Consider the following 14,422-nt stretch of genomic DNA (forward strand, 5'->3'; position numbering starts at 1 on the left):
ATCATAACATTGATGTTTATTACTAATAAGATTCCAATTGAAGGGCGCGACGGTGGGGCCCCCAAAAAAATAATCCAATTGAATTACGTTATATGACATTTTACTTGCCCAGTTTGCCTATAAAGCGTAATAAAAGTATAAAAACACGTGCAATGATCCAATTAGTCCCCGTTTGTTCTCTATTAAATTCAATTACATTACATCTCATCTTTCTCTCACCTATTTTCAACCATACAATCTTCCATAAAATAATATTATACGTAAATCGAAAATTTTTTCTTCCTTTTTAACCACTCATTTTTCTAAAAAATACTATTCCCCCATTTTCACTTTTTGAACATTAATTTTCTTGTTTTGGAGATCCGTCAATTATGTCATTCTTGACTCACTTTACTGTCAAGATCATACTTTTATTGGGAGATCCATCCATTACAGGCCGCTAATTTCTTAAAGTCGATTCATAAATTCAGTCAACATTAAATATTAATTTTGAATTATACATTTATACTAATACTAAATTTTCAAATGTCTCGTAAGATTCATTACTAAATTTATAAATTTTCACGAATATTAAATGAATTTTAAGTGTCTTCATTTCAAATTTTAATAGGATTTACCAATATTTGTGTCCTCAACCATGATTCTAATAGACTTTTAAAAGTTCCCCAATGACTTATTAGACATTTTTAAGGATTAATATGAAGTATTTAACAGATTTAGGAGTTCTTTGAGCCTCATTTTCACAAAAAAAAAATGAAAATAAATAAATAAATAAAATCGTTTTTGTAATAATGATTTTTTTGGAGAATGTGTAATTAAAAGGTAATGAAAAATTTTGGATTTACATGTAAAATTATTTTATTGGAAGAATGTGTGGTCAAATGAGTTTAAAGAAAAATAATTTTTTGGAGAATGAAGATCAAGTAGGGGCTTAGTGGATTTCGAGCTCAAAATTACAAATATCAAACTCTTTAGGATAGTCCAGCCCTCATATTTAAGTAGATTTCGAACATAAAAATATAAATTCAAATTATTTATACCTTTAACAAAAAATAAATGAGAATAGATTAGAAAAGAAAGTAAATGCACCAAAATAAAATATCATTCGCAATTCTCATTCCAAAATTAAAAGCGATGCCAAATGGATTTAGTAGCCAAAAATTCGAAACTAACCAAAAGTTCCTTTCATATCAGTATATTTCTTTTTTTATTTTAACCACTACCTCAGTAAAAAGATTAAAGATCCATAGTGAAAATCTTCAAACTATGACTAGAGTCTTGCCTTTTCGGGACTTTGCTATTTATACATCCGAGATTGACACCCGGGATGACACTCCACTCACAAGAGGGTGGCCCAAAATCTATTCGGATGTACGAATAGATTTATTGTTTCACTTATATTCCAAGAACAAGAATAAAAAAATTTAGCTTTGAAGATAAATAATTTTCATGTTTTAATTTCGACTATCACTTTTGTAATTGTGACATTCTCGTCATTAATCTAATTACATTATTGTTTGCCAAATACTTTATAAAAAGTAATATGAAAGTTAAAATGGTTTCCATTGTGACAAACATCCGGAAGAGAATGATGGCTCCCTCCACTAATCAAAAGGAAAAAATAAAAAAGAAAATAATAAAAACGACATTCAATCTAATAATGTGTTCAATAATGATGATACAAATTGACATCCCTTTATCTAAGAGTCACATACCCATAAACCTCTACGACTTTAAATCCCTTTATCACTTTATGGATCAAACTTTTGAATTTTATCCACATAAGAGAATGTTACGTCCTAAATGTATAATTTATGGAGATCAATAATACTATAATTATAAGATAATGTAGATTTTAGTGTCAAATTATTTATTTTTCTCTTATTTGACGTCGAGGTTAATTTTGTCTCTTCATATCTACTCAATGGCTATTTGGAAGGATACGGCAAATAAGAATCATTTACACCTATTATTAAAGGTCAATAAGCAAAAAAAAAAAATAATAATAATAAATAAAATAAATTAAGAATAAATTGCAGATAGAGAGTATAAAATTAATATAATGCATATAATTTTATTTTATTTTATTTTTTAAATGGAGTGATTGCGGGTTAGCTTGGAGTCAAATGTGTAGAGCCAATTTTGACCATTTTCATATACTTGATGTCAACATTTGACATAAAGTTAATATTATTTTAAGACCATACGTTATCCTGAAGTTGACAATTGAGGCATAAAATCGAATCTTTACCTTTAAAATCCATGGAAAATTTGACTGTACGTGCATCTTTTATTTTCGGATTACATCATCGCACGTGCTAGTTTTGATAACTCATTATCTCATTAATTACTCCTTTAAAAAAAAAAAAAATACCATAATCGATTTTTCAAAAAATTTCACTGTGTTGAATGTATGCATAAATTTGCTAAACTCAATATGAAAAAAAAAAAGGAACCACAATTTTTATTCATTATTCTAATAAATCTATTAACTTTTAAAAAATAGCTAAATATATTCACACTACGATTTTTAATAACTAGATTGCATTTAATTGTATGAAGTGTTCATAACTTTTACAGGTCATTTCATTTATGTCCCAAACTTGCCTCTTTTTGTTTTGAATTTTTGTTCTCAAATTAACATAAATTGTTCTTAATTATAGTTTCTCTCCAAAATTTTCTTTAGGATAGAGTAAAAAGACTAATTTGTTTTTTTAATAAGTAAAAGAAATGATACTGCAAAAATGTGATTAAATATTTGACCATCGTTTTAAAACACTTTAACATTATTTTTGGATGAAAAACAATTAAGGAAAATATTTTTGATTAATGAAACGTTAAAAATAAGAATGAGAAGAAGAAAAATGTTAAAGACATAGGTGTGGTAATGAATAAAAGTTAACAAGCTTTAGTCCCTGATTGATAACTATTATTTGAAAATTCTTTTTTCTATGTACTCATTTTCATTCATACATTCACAAAATAAAATATTTTGTATGTAAAGTCAAAAAATCACTATTTAAAATATTGTTTTGATTCATATGTGTGTGTGTCGTGTGTGAATATAACATCCCTTAAAATTATCTATATTACATATTTAACATTATGTAGCTATAGTCTTTTCTTGTGTTCTAAAAGCTAGAATTGAACAAACTTTCCTTTCTTAGCTAGGCTCGAGGAAGTTAGGTGTGATAGAAGCCTTGGTGCCTAGTGAAAGCGAGTTCGTCCTTTTCCTTTCTAACTACAAATTAAAAGAGGCAATGGAGTGGTACTGTTCACAAGCCATAATTACAAGCCACAATTCATTGGCTGGCTCATAAGCCAGATTTTACCACTACACCACGAGACGAAATTTTAAGCGGCTCATTGTTGATCAGTTGAGCCATTCCTATAATGGGTGGGAGGTGTCATTAATAGCGATTTTCAATTTTACCCTTCAATCCTACTTTACACTAATTCACAAATTGAGGGCTTTATTTAGAAGTTGAGGGCTTAATGGTCTTTGCATATGAAAAATATCTCTGGCTATTGCAGTCTGCTAACCTTCAGTTTCTCTGTCGATTGTAGAAAAGAGACCAAAGAAAAGGGAGAATCCAATCGATGACTACAACACCGAGTCTTCATCTTCTATCGGTGACTACAATGCTAAGTCTTCATCTTCTTGCGATTTGCTGTGTTTCTTCATCTTGCTGCAATTTGTTGCACGCTCTTGTATTTATACCCTAAAATCGTAAGGTATGTCGATTCTAGATTTGCTTCAATTTAGGGTTTTTTCTTCTTTTGAAATAATTGTAGTGCCTTTCGATTTCTCATTATTTTGCCTTCAAGTCTTGGATATTTTCAACTAAATATTCTTTTCCTTCTTTGTGTGCGTACAATTTTATTTTTTTAATGGGTGGAATCTCCCAAAAACTAGAAAATTCGCACCAAAATAGGAAATTGGCAAGCTGAGGTATATGGATTTAGTATTTGCTTCAGTTTAAGGTTATTTCTTGCTTCATTTTTAACTTTTCTTTTTTTTTTTCGAAATATTTTAGGAAGCCTCGTGTGCACACTACAAATATGCATATAAATTCATAATTTGGAACTACATGCACAAAGAAAAATTTTTAACACTTAGAAAAACACGCTTACATCTGAAAGCTGTCCAAATTGCTTGCAAAGATCCGTGGCCTCACTAATAATTCTCAAATTGATAAAATTAATTTTATGAAATACCTCAATCTGTATGAAACAGCTCAAAATTATGAAATTGTTCTATAAGGAGACAAAGATATGTGCAAATTAAAAATAAAAAAATAGAGATTTACAAAGGGTTCATAAAAAGTTTTACTTTCTTGTAATAAATTGCAGTTTTTTTTTCCAAATACAGAGAAATATGTTTCATTACTCATCGACTTGTAATAAATTGCAATTTTTTTTTCCAAATACAGAGAAATATGTTTCATTATTCATTGAAGATGATAACGCTGAAGTTGTAGAGAAAAGAAATGAGGATAATCTAATTAGCGTTGCATCAAGTGAAAAAGGATTTGGAACGTACCCCTTTTTATTTTTTGGTTTACTTACCGGACCAAGCTTAGGAAGAGGAAATTTATAGGACCCGAGGTTGCTATTAAGGTCATTCTAAAAGCGAGGTTTGGATTTTTCTCCCTTCCTTTTCAAATTTTGCTTACAGTTTAGTGTTACTGAATTTAGTAATTATTCTATATATGGCTCAGCTTAAAAGAAAGAATTTTTTTACTAATTAATTGGGATCATTCTGTTTGTGGAATAGTTAGTGGTGGCATCATTAGGTATTGTCGTTTCCCTTTTCCGATTCCTGGTTTTTATGTTTTATTGATTAAGGGACCTCGGGTATAACATTATAATGTAGAGAATATTAGCCTTTTATTGTCTTTTATATTGGCAAAAAATTCTAATGGTTAAGTATTATTATTGAGTATTTTGACACCTAAACCACTCATTATTCTTATGTTGAAATCTTGTAAATTGACTAAAGAAAATCTGGGGAGTAAGCATCAAGACAATTTACCCATTCAATATTAGAACACTGCATTTGGGAGCTGAAAAATAATCGAAAACTATGAGCCCATTTCCACATAGCAAATACAATTGCGGATTTGAATTTGTCGTTTGTTTTGTTGTACCATAGTTCTTCAACATCAATTGATAATCTCTTACAATGTAATTTTTTTTTTTTTTGGTTGTGTCAGGAACTCTTTTTGCTTACTATATTCATAAGTTGCATGCTATGCTTGTTTGGTAATACTTATAAGCTTCGGGTCCGATGAAATGTGTGAATAATAAGTGGTTAGTAAATTGTATGTTCTGTCCTACGAAATGTTTAGACAATAGTATTTTTTTTTTTTTGGCTTAGATTATAATTTACGCTTCGTCAAGATCATCTTAGGTTACGAACAAAATTGAATGACCATAAGACATGTATATACCCAAAAAATAGAAGAAGGATTGCAAATAAAAATGTGTCGACTTCCGTCTATTAATGTGCAACAATGTGAGGAAGACAGAGAGAGAAAGATCTTGCCTTTGTATTATACGAATTGTCTTTAGGCACAAAAATGTGCCACAATGAGAAAAAATAATTAATATACCAATTAAATTATTTAGCGTGTTTGTTTATTCGTTTCTACGTATGTCAAAATTCTTTTGAACTTTTTCTATAATATCAAACTATGTTTATTTATATCGAATATACAGAGGAAATGTATGTTTTGAGTATAGGTATAAAAATGGCTTCGATGTCTAAGAAAAATAAAAGATGAAGAGAAGTGTACAATGACAGTGCGAAATTGGATATTGACATACAGACGCCGAAGAGAAAGTCTCAACGTTTTGTCCAATTGGAAGGTATCTACATCTAACTACAAGAGGAAACATATTTGTAATATATTCTGGATGTTATTTTTGCCTTCTCTTATGACTTGTGCCTATTTTTCTATTCATGTGGACTTTTTTTTTTTTTTTTTTAACTTTTTTATTTTCATAACTAAGCATATAAACTATTATACTTCAATACTACATTTATAATATTTGTTCTATATACTTCATTCTGACAAAAAAAGGGATATTTTGAATGAAAATATTTTTTCTCTTTTCTTTCTTTATTTTTAAGGTTAGCTTCTTTATAAAAAATTGTACCATATGATGTTTAACATTTAAAATTGTAGATTTTTGTTAGAGATTTTACTTTTTTTTCTACACAAGTTTCATACAATATTGATTTATTATTTTTTCTATTCCGTGTGGCTTTAACATTTGAAATGGTTTTGCAAAATTAAAATTTCACAGCTGCTGGTGTCATCGATTCAGATTCAATTTCTCTCTTTCCTAATTGTGAAATTGAAGACAATCAAGTAGGTAATAAGATATTTCACTTATTTGTATTAATTACATATTGTTTTTAGCAGTAAAAAGATCACGTATTCCTTAGATAGTTGAATATGATTACTTTGTCATATTTGATTTGTATTATGTATAATTATATAGGGAATGTTTTCATATTCAATAGTCTTTGTTGTAATGAAGTTTGTAACATTGATGTTGGACGAAATAAGTTTATTTGATATATTTGTTTTGTTAAAAATTGAATTTATAACCATGTTTTACATTTTTTTAAAGGGATATGTCTTTTTTAGATTCTAATGTGGTTTCCGTGATAGGTAGCTGTTTTGCGACTTATACCCATCAGCTTCATGTTCATTCAGAGCTAATGCCATCAATATTTACAGTAAATGAAGGTTCGTTTTCGATACCAAACAAATCACATGTATTACCTTGCCCTGTGCTATGTGAATATTGTGGGGCTCTAAAATTTAAAGATGAACCGAAAGGTTTTTATTGTTGTGATGGAGCTGTTAGATTGAAAGTGAATGATACCCCAGATGAATTACATCATTTATTTACATCAAATTCTGCTGAATCCATTGAATTTAAAACTTACGTACGAACTTACAATAGCAATTTCTCATTCACTTCATTTGGTGTGCATTATGATAAAGATTAGTGCAAAAGAAACAAAGGAATCTACACCTTTAGAATTCAAGGTCAAATATATCATTTTATAAATGACGTTCTTGTACAAAACGGTCGCCCTTCTTATATGCAGCTCTATTTTTTTGACACTGAAAATGAAATAGAGCATCAACTACAACTTTCTGAAAAGTTAACAAAATGTATACTTTCAAAGCTTGTCAAAGTGATGGAATTGAATCCATACGCAATTTTTTTTCGAACTTTAACAAATATTCCAAATTTGAAATCTCATAGTCTTAAAATTAGATCTGATTGTGGATTAGATCAAATAGTATATAACACACCATGTGCATATCAAGTAGCTGCTATTTGGGTTGATGATGATTCTACTACTAATGAACGAGTGCGTGATATAACTGTTTCTTGCAATTATAGAAAAAAACATCAATTACATTATTATTCTGGTTGTTATGATCCTCTTCAATACCCCTTATTGTTTCCTTTTGGCGAAACTGGTTGGCATCAATGTATTGTTAGAATTGACAAACGCAGAAGACAACAAACATGTGCAAATGAAAATTTATTTGACATTCATCAATTAAATTCTGCTGTAGAAATTTTTGCAGTGGAAAATGCAGGTGAATAATTTATTTATGCTTAGTACATTTATTTTTAAAATGTTTAAAATTCCATATTGTAACACATTTTCTTGTTCTATGCTTTTTCCAGTTGTGCAAAAGAAGACAACAAGAGCTCAGGTATCATGTAAAGAATACTATTCCTACAAATTACAGGTTAGACCTTCACATAAGTCAATTTTACTTCATGCTGGACGTTTGTTACAACAATATGTTGTAGATATGTATGTGAAGATTGAAACGTCTAGATTAGATTATTTTCGTAACAATCAAAATGAAATACGCACTGAGCTTTACCAAGGGATTACAGATTGTGTCAAGTCCGGTGAAACTCGAGCAGCTATGACTGGTAAAAGAATTATTCTGCCGTCATCTTTTACTGGTGGTCCAAGGGACATGAACAAAAGATATATGGATGGAATGGCATTATTTCAAAAATTTGGTAAACCAAATATTTTCTTAACTATTACTTGTAATCCAAATTGGCCTGAAATAAAAGACCAATTAAGGTATAATGACGAATCACAAAATAGACTTGATCTTTTAACTCGAATTTTTAGATCTAAGTTAGAAGAACTAAGAACTGATATATTCAAAAATAAAATTTTTGGTTCTGCAGCTGCATATATATATGTCATAGAATTCCAAAAAAGAGGTTTACCACATGCTCATTTTTTAATCATTTTAGATCACGCATCCAAAATCATTGCTCCTGAATCTATAGATAAATTTGTGGGTGCTGAGATTCGAGACAGACAAACTTACCCTCATTTATACTCTGCTGTTGTTTCTCACATGATACATGGTCCTTGTGGCATTTTAAATCCAACAAATGTATGCATGAATAGAAATAAACAATGTAGAAGCCATTTCCCAAAGGATTATACCCCAGAGACGTTCTTAGGCGAATTTTCATACCCAAAGTATAGACGTTTAAATAATGGGAGGAAAGTGAAAGTTAGAGGACAATGGTTAGATAACAGATGGATTGTACCTTACAATCCATATCTCTTGGCTAAATTTAATTGCCATATAAATGTAGAGATTTGTTCAACCATCAAAGCTGTGAAATATTTGTATAAATATGTATACAAGGGACATGATAGAATTGGTTTCTCAGTACATTCTGAAGAACATGTGGTTGATGAGATTAAAAATTTTCAAACAGCTAGATGGATTTCTCCTCTTGAAGCATTATGGAGAATTTTTGGTTTCATTCTTTCAAAAATAAATTCTCCAGTTGTTACTCTTCAATTACACCTCGAAAATAATAATTTCGTTACATACAAAAGTTCTGACAATCTTGAGAAAATTGTAAGTACCGACTTTTTCAAAAAAACTATGTTAACGGAATTTTTCCCCATGAATCTTGTTGACAAAAAAGCTACAACTCTTTTATATAAACAATTTCCAGAATTTTTTGTTTGGGACTCACATCGTAAATGTTGGAGTCCTAGAAAACAAGGTGTTTGTATCGATAGAGTAGTTGCAGCAAGTCCAAGTGAAGGGGAAAGATATTACTTGCGTCTTTTGTTAAATCATATTAGAGGCGCAACGTCATATCGAGCTTTAAAAATTGTAAATGGTGTTGAAACATCGTCTATTCGAGAAGCGGCACTTTTACATGGTTTACTTAATGGAGACACTAATTGTGATTTATGTTCGCAGGAAGCTTTAGAGTATCAAATGCCTACTCCATTTCATCGTCTTTTTACAACAATTCTAACTCTATGTGCTCCGAATGATCCAAAAAATCTATGGAACAAATTCAAAATTTTTATGATTGAGGATTTCATACGTGCTGGTATGTCGCTGCAAATTGCTGAACTTAAAGCTCTTTTGGAAATTGATGTAATTTTAGAACTTTCTGGTAAATCCATTAATAGCTACGGTTTTGCATCATATAATGTACATCTATATGAAAATGAACACGTCGCTAGAGTAATAAATGATGAACTAAGCATTAATGTGTCAGAAATAGATATTATGTATCCCCATCAACTTAATACTGAACAAAAGACGGCATATAATGCAATTCTAAATTAAGTAGACACTAATGTTAGCGGCATGTTCTTTATTGATGGTCCTGGTGGAACGGGTAAAACCTCTTTATATCGTGCATTACTAGGTACTGTGAGGTCAAGACAAATGATTGCTTTAGCAACAGCATCTTCTGGTGTTGTAGCTGGTCTTTTGCCTGGTGGACAAACAGCACATTCTAAATTTAAAATACCTCTAGAAATTTGTACAATATGTAACATTAGTAAATAGAGTGCTCTTGCAGAACTTTTACGAATGACAAAACTAATCATATGGGATGAAGCTCCAACGGTGAATCGATATGTAGTTGAAGCATTAGATAAAATGTTAAGAGATGTTAATGATTGTGAATTCCCATTCGGAGGTAAAGTTGTTGTCTTAGGAGAGGATTTTCGTCAAGTTCTACCTGTAGTTCAAAAAGGTAATAAAGACGATGTAATAGGAGTAAGTCTTGTTAACTCTTACTTATGGCCTTTATTTACAAAACTAAGATTAAGTGAAAATATGAGAGCGCAATTAGATACATCGTTTTGTAAATATTTACTTGATATTGGAGATGGAATCACAGAAAAACATTCATATAATATGGTACAACTTCCGCTTGACATAACTATAGATTTCGAAGAACACATCACTTCTTTACAGTCATTAATAGATATAGTTTACCCAAATTTAGATCATTATGTTGACAATCGTGATTAACAGATATATTTTAACTCCAAAAAATGAATATGTTGATGAAATCAATAATTTGTTGATTAGTCACTTTCCTGGAGACTCTTTCATTTATTTTAGTTTTGATGAAGCTATTGATACAACTGACCAAAGTATGCAGGAAGACTTTTTAAATAGTTTGACTCCGAATGGTGTACCCCTGCATGAACTAATACTAAAACCAAATTGTCCTATCATGTTACTTAGAAACATTAATCCTTCAAAAGGTCTCTGTAATGGAACTAGGCTTCTATGTAAAAGTTTCCGAAGAAATATTATAGATGCTGAATTGCAGTTGGAGATTATAAAGGAAAAAAGGTATTTCTTCCTAGGATACCTTTTATTCCACTTCAAAGCGACAAAAATCCTTTCCCTTTCAAAAGAACACAATTTCCAATTCATCCATATTTTGCAATGACAATTAATAAATCTCAAGGACAAACACTTGATTTCGTTAGTTTATATCTTCCTGAGCCAGTATTTTCGCACGGCCAATTATATGTTGCTTTGTCTCGAGCCAAAAGTAGCGCATGCATTAAAGTTCTCATCAAACCAACAACCCCCCAAAAATTACATATGAAATGTACAAAAAATGTTGTTTACGATGAAATTTTAGCAATGGTAAATACATGACATTATGTTCTCATTTACATTTGCCAATTATCATTACAAAACATATTTTAGCATTGTCATTTTCATTTGGCTGTAACTGAAATTTGAGAGAAAATTATATTCTTCTCTGTAAAATTTGACCGCAATAGAGAACCCTGTAAAGTACTCCTTGCTTATTATTTGCTCATTCTTTTTGTTCCATTTTATTTTAAAATTGTGCTCCTTTTGGTCACTACACTTGGTAATCCTTCTACTTGCTCCACAGGAAATTGTTTCCAAACAACGTTAAGAAAATGGATCACACTGACAATATTTTTGGTAAACATCAAGACAAATATGATCATGAGATGGTATGCTTCTTATGCTACAGAGTTCTTTCTAACATCTTTTTTCAAAAACATATATAAATCATCATTGTTTAGTGTGAGTTAATGAACATTGATAATTTTGTTCTTAGCTGTTTAGTTAACTTAGTATTAGGTTCACCCACTGAGATAATACACTTGTTGTACTACCTATTTGTTCATGTATTCATATAGCGTAAGTTATTGAAGCAAGATAAATTCCTTCTTGGCCATTTAATTCACTTGGTAATTCGTCATTTGTTGCTGTCAATGCCTTCGTTCACTTTTATGTTAGATTTTTGGTATTTAAAAGGGATGAGACCAACGATGGCTTCATGTACTCATTTTTCACTTTATCTATACATTTCTCTTTTAAAATTTGATCTTTATGAATTTTCCCTGTAATTTACATCCTAAACATGTATCATAAATCTTTACTGAATGTGACATTAGATCTATACATTTTTTGTCATAAATGTTTGATCACGCATGGCTTCTTGAAAACCTCGGACCTACTAATCTGAGCACAAACAAAGTGAATCTCAGAAAGGTAAATTAAGGGGAAAAAAAGTAACATGACCAGTTTATCATTTAAGGCTGTGTGATCTCAGTAGAAATCAAGTGGTTCACATTCTATCAAATACACAAAACTTGAATACTAAATTTTTTGTTTTGTAGGTCAATCTCACTCATGATATTTATATAAGTAGTCTTTTACATTTGAACTTGTCAGACTCTCCTTGCTTATCTGCCCTTGTTTTCAATTAGGTGAGAAGTCAAACATAGTAAATTTTGGTTTTAACTTCCAACTCATATTACTTTCTGTAAGCTACATCAAAGAATGATTGTACTTTTGTTTCACAATATATTCCTGCTAAAAGCCTGCATCTGACAGAACTATGGAGCAAGTCGAAAAAAGATCTGTTAGACTCTTTGAGCATCATAATACAAATACTGTTAAAGGTGGCGAATATAACTTAAAAGTTCATCTCTTTGAATTCCAAAATCTGTGTTTAGAAGGAGACATCTGTAATTGATTAAGTGTATTATTGGATATAAATAATAACATATATTATCCTAGCCAAATTATGTTTTTGAGTTTTGCGATTATTTTCGGGAATTCTATCTGTTCATAGTTTTTTTTTTAATTTTTTTAAAGCAAAACATATACATCCTTCAAGTCATCATGAGCATTGTAATCTTTTTGGGGTTTGACCTTGCTCTCTATTGGATGTGAATATCTTGTGCTCATTGCTTTAAAATTGTTAGAAAAATGAAGATAGGGGCCACTTGCCCACATACAGGTTCTAGAAGGTGTTGTCAAGTATAAATTGAATACTTTACCTATAAAACAAAGAAACAGCATGAAAAACTATATTTCTGAAGTTATAGTTGAGGTAATTTAATCACGCTATTTTAAGGAAAATTTTGTTCGCATATGCTTCCAGCAGCTTCTTAGTTCAAGAGCCTGACTAATACTCACTGTTTCATTTAATGACCTTAGCTTTCAAGCAACGAGATCTCTTTCTGGCAAGAGAAACTGTATCTCAACAAAGTAGATATTATATTAGTTCAGGTTATACTATCTAATCGTTGAAATTTGAATCATGTTCACCAATAATAATAGCAGTTTTGCTTTCTATGCACGTGCTTCATGTTTCAAAAGAACCCCGCTGCCTGGGCTTTTCCTTATATGCCATCTTGCTTATGCTTCTATTCCTTCATGTACACATCTTGAAGCATGAGTGGCCACATATTTAATCTTGTTCAGGGGTTTGATAGTTTAATGATTATCCTCTGTTATGTTCCGTTTGATTAATTATTGTTTGTTAAACCATAAAGTATTTTTTTTATAATCTAAATTGGTCAGATGTAAAACTGAAAAATAATGTATGTGTTGGTTTTAAATGTAGGTTTATGTATGCTTAAACTTGAATTCAACAAAGATGATTGGTTGCGATGAAACAGAAGAAGATCAATTCTTTGACAGCCATGATGAGATCACTTCTATGTCCAATGTGGACACTAATACAAATTCTGCAAGTAATACGCACATGCTTTAATTGTATATGTAAGTTATCCCCCAATTGAGGTTAGATATAATTTTTTTGTTTGACTAAATAAGGCACAACCATCAAATAGTATACACAATGGAACAACCTGTGCTAATAATCGTCGATGGTGAACTGACATTGTGGATGTCGTGTGATAACATGTGCTTAAATTATTGATAGCAAACTGGATATTCTTGTACTTTCATGGTTAGGCTGCTATATGCTTTAATGGATTTAAGACTTATGGGCCCTGAAATTCGCTCTCCTGAACTTTGAATGGAGTTTTTTTACACGTGGATAAGATATAATTACCAAGGCCAGTTTACAAATTTGCAACTGTAATGTCTATAGATTTGAAGTAACAGTTTGCTGAAGACATTTGTAAGTTTTCTCAGAATTGAGCTTTGGAACCGATAGTCTACAATTATGAAATCCTTTTTTCTCGCCCCATGGTATTTTTTTCGACTCTGGAATAAGTCCTCTCAACTTCAATACGTAAATGCTAAGTCTCAAAATTTTTAATATTTGCTTTTTGTACTTGTCTTTCAATCTTCCTCTTTTGTTATTTTTTCCTTTTTTACTGGTAATGAATTGTATTACTATACTATTTTTCCATGAAATATATTAAAAACTACACATAATTTTATTATTATCGGAGTACTGACAACAACGAATTCCAACTACATATTTTTGGAATTTTAAATTTTTAGAATGCACGCATATCTTAGAACCAAGCCATTTTTTGCTTTAACTTAATATAATCAGTGATGATTTTATCTGTGTTGCTCTGTGAATTGTTGTTACAAGTTTCTAAAAACTGTGATTGACTTAGATTGTGATCATTATTCCTCTTCATTTCTTCCACTGACCAAAATTGTAGCTCCGAAATTCAATCGACAATATCGTGACTACTTCTATATCTCTGAAAATTCAAATCTACTTATCGAATGGGGATTTGGCTGAGTACATGAGCAATTTTAGTTTCTACACATTGAAAGGTATGTATTGCTCATTTTTTATAGAG

The 14,422-nt window shown here is 30.5% G+C and overlaps 1 protein-coding gene and 1 long non-coding RNA gene across 3 annotated transcripts; both read left to right on the plus strand.

Annotated features, from left to right (window-relative positions):
- Positions 1–3,593: 3,593 nt before the first annotated feature.
- LOC111379682 lies at positions 3,594–5,871 on the plus strand. The gene is made up of 3 exons (XR_002700083.1): positions 3,594–3,735; positions 4,434–4,637; positions 5,746–5,871. It is a non-coding gene; the product is annotated as an uncharacterized LOC111379682 (long non-coding RNA).
- Positions 5,872–7,715: 1,844 nt separating this feature from the next.
- Positions 7,716–13,750, plus strand: LOC111379680. 2 transcript variants are annotated; one of them, XR_002700082.1, is made up of 3 exons: positions 7,716–7,790; positions 11,266–11,350; positions 13,258–13,750. XR_002700082.1 is itself a non-coding variant. In XM_023003103.1 (3 exons), the coding sequence occupies exons 1-3, from the start codon at positions 8,430–8,432 to the stop codon at positions 13,271–13,273; spliced, it is 1,110 nt and encodes a 369-aa protein (XP_022858871.1). In that variant the 5' UTR covers positions 8,398–8,429; the 3' UTR covers positions 13,274–13,750. The 2 variants fall into 2 exon arrangements, 1 of the variants encoding a protein (XP_022858871.1); XM_023003103.1 differs by lacking the exon at positions 7,716–7,790 and adding an exon at positions 8,398–9,438.
- The last annotated feature ends 672 nt before the right edge of the window (positions 13,751–14,422 follow it).

This window comes from Olea europaea, unplaced genomic scaffold, assembly GCF_002742605.1.
Source record: "Olea europaea var. sylvestris unplaced genomic scaffold, O_europaea_v1 scaffold2019, whole genome shotgun sequence".
Lineage (NCBI taxonomy): Eukaryota > Viridiplantae > Streptophyta > Magnoliopsida > Lamiales > Oleaceae > Olea > Olea europaea.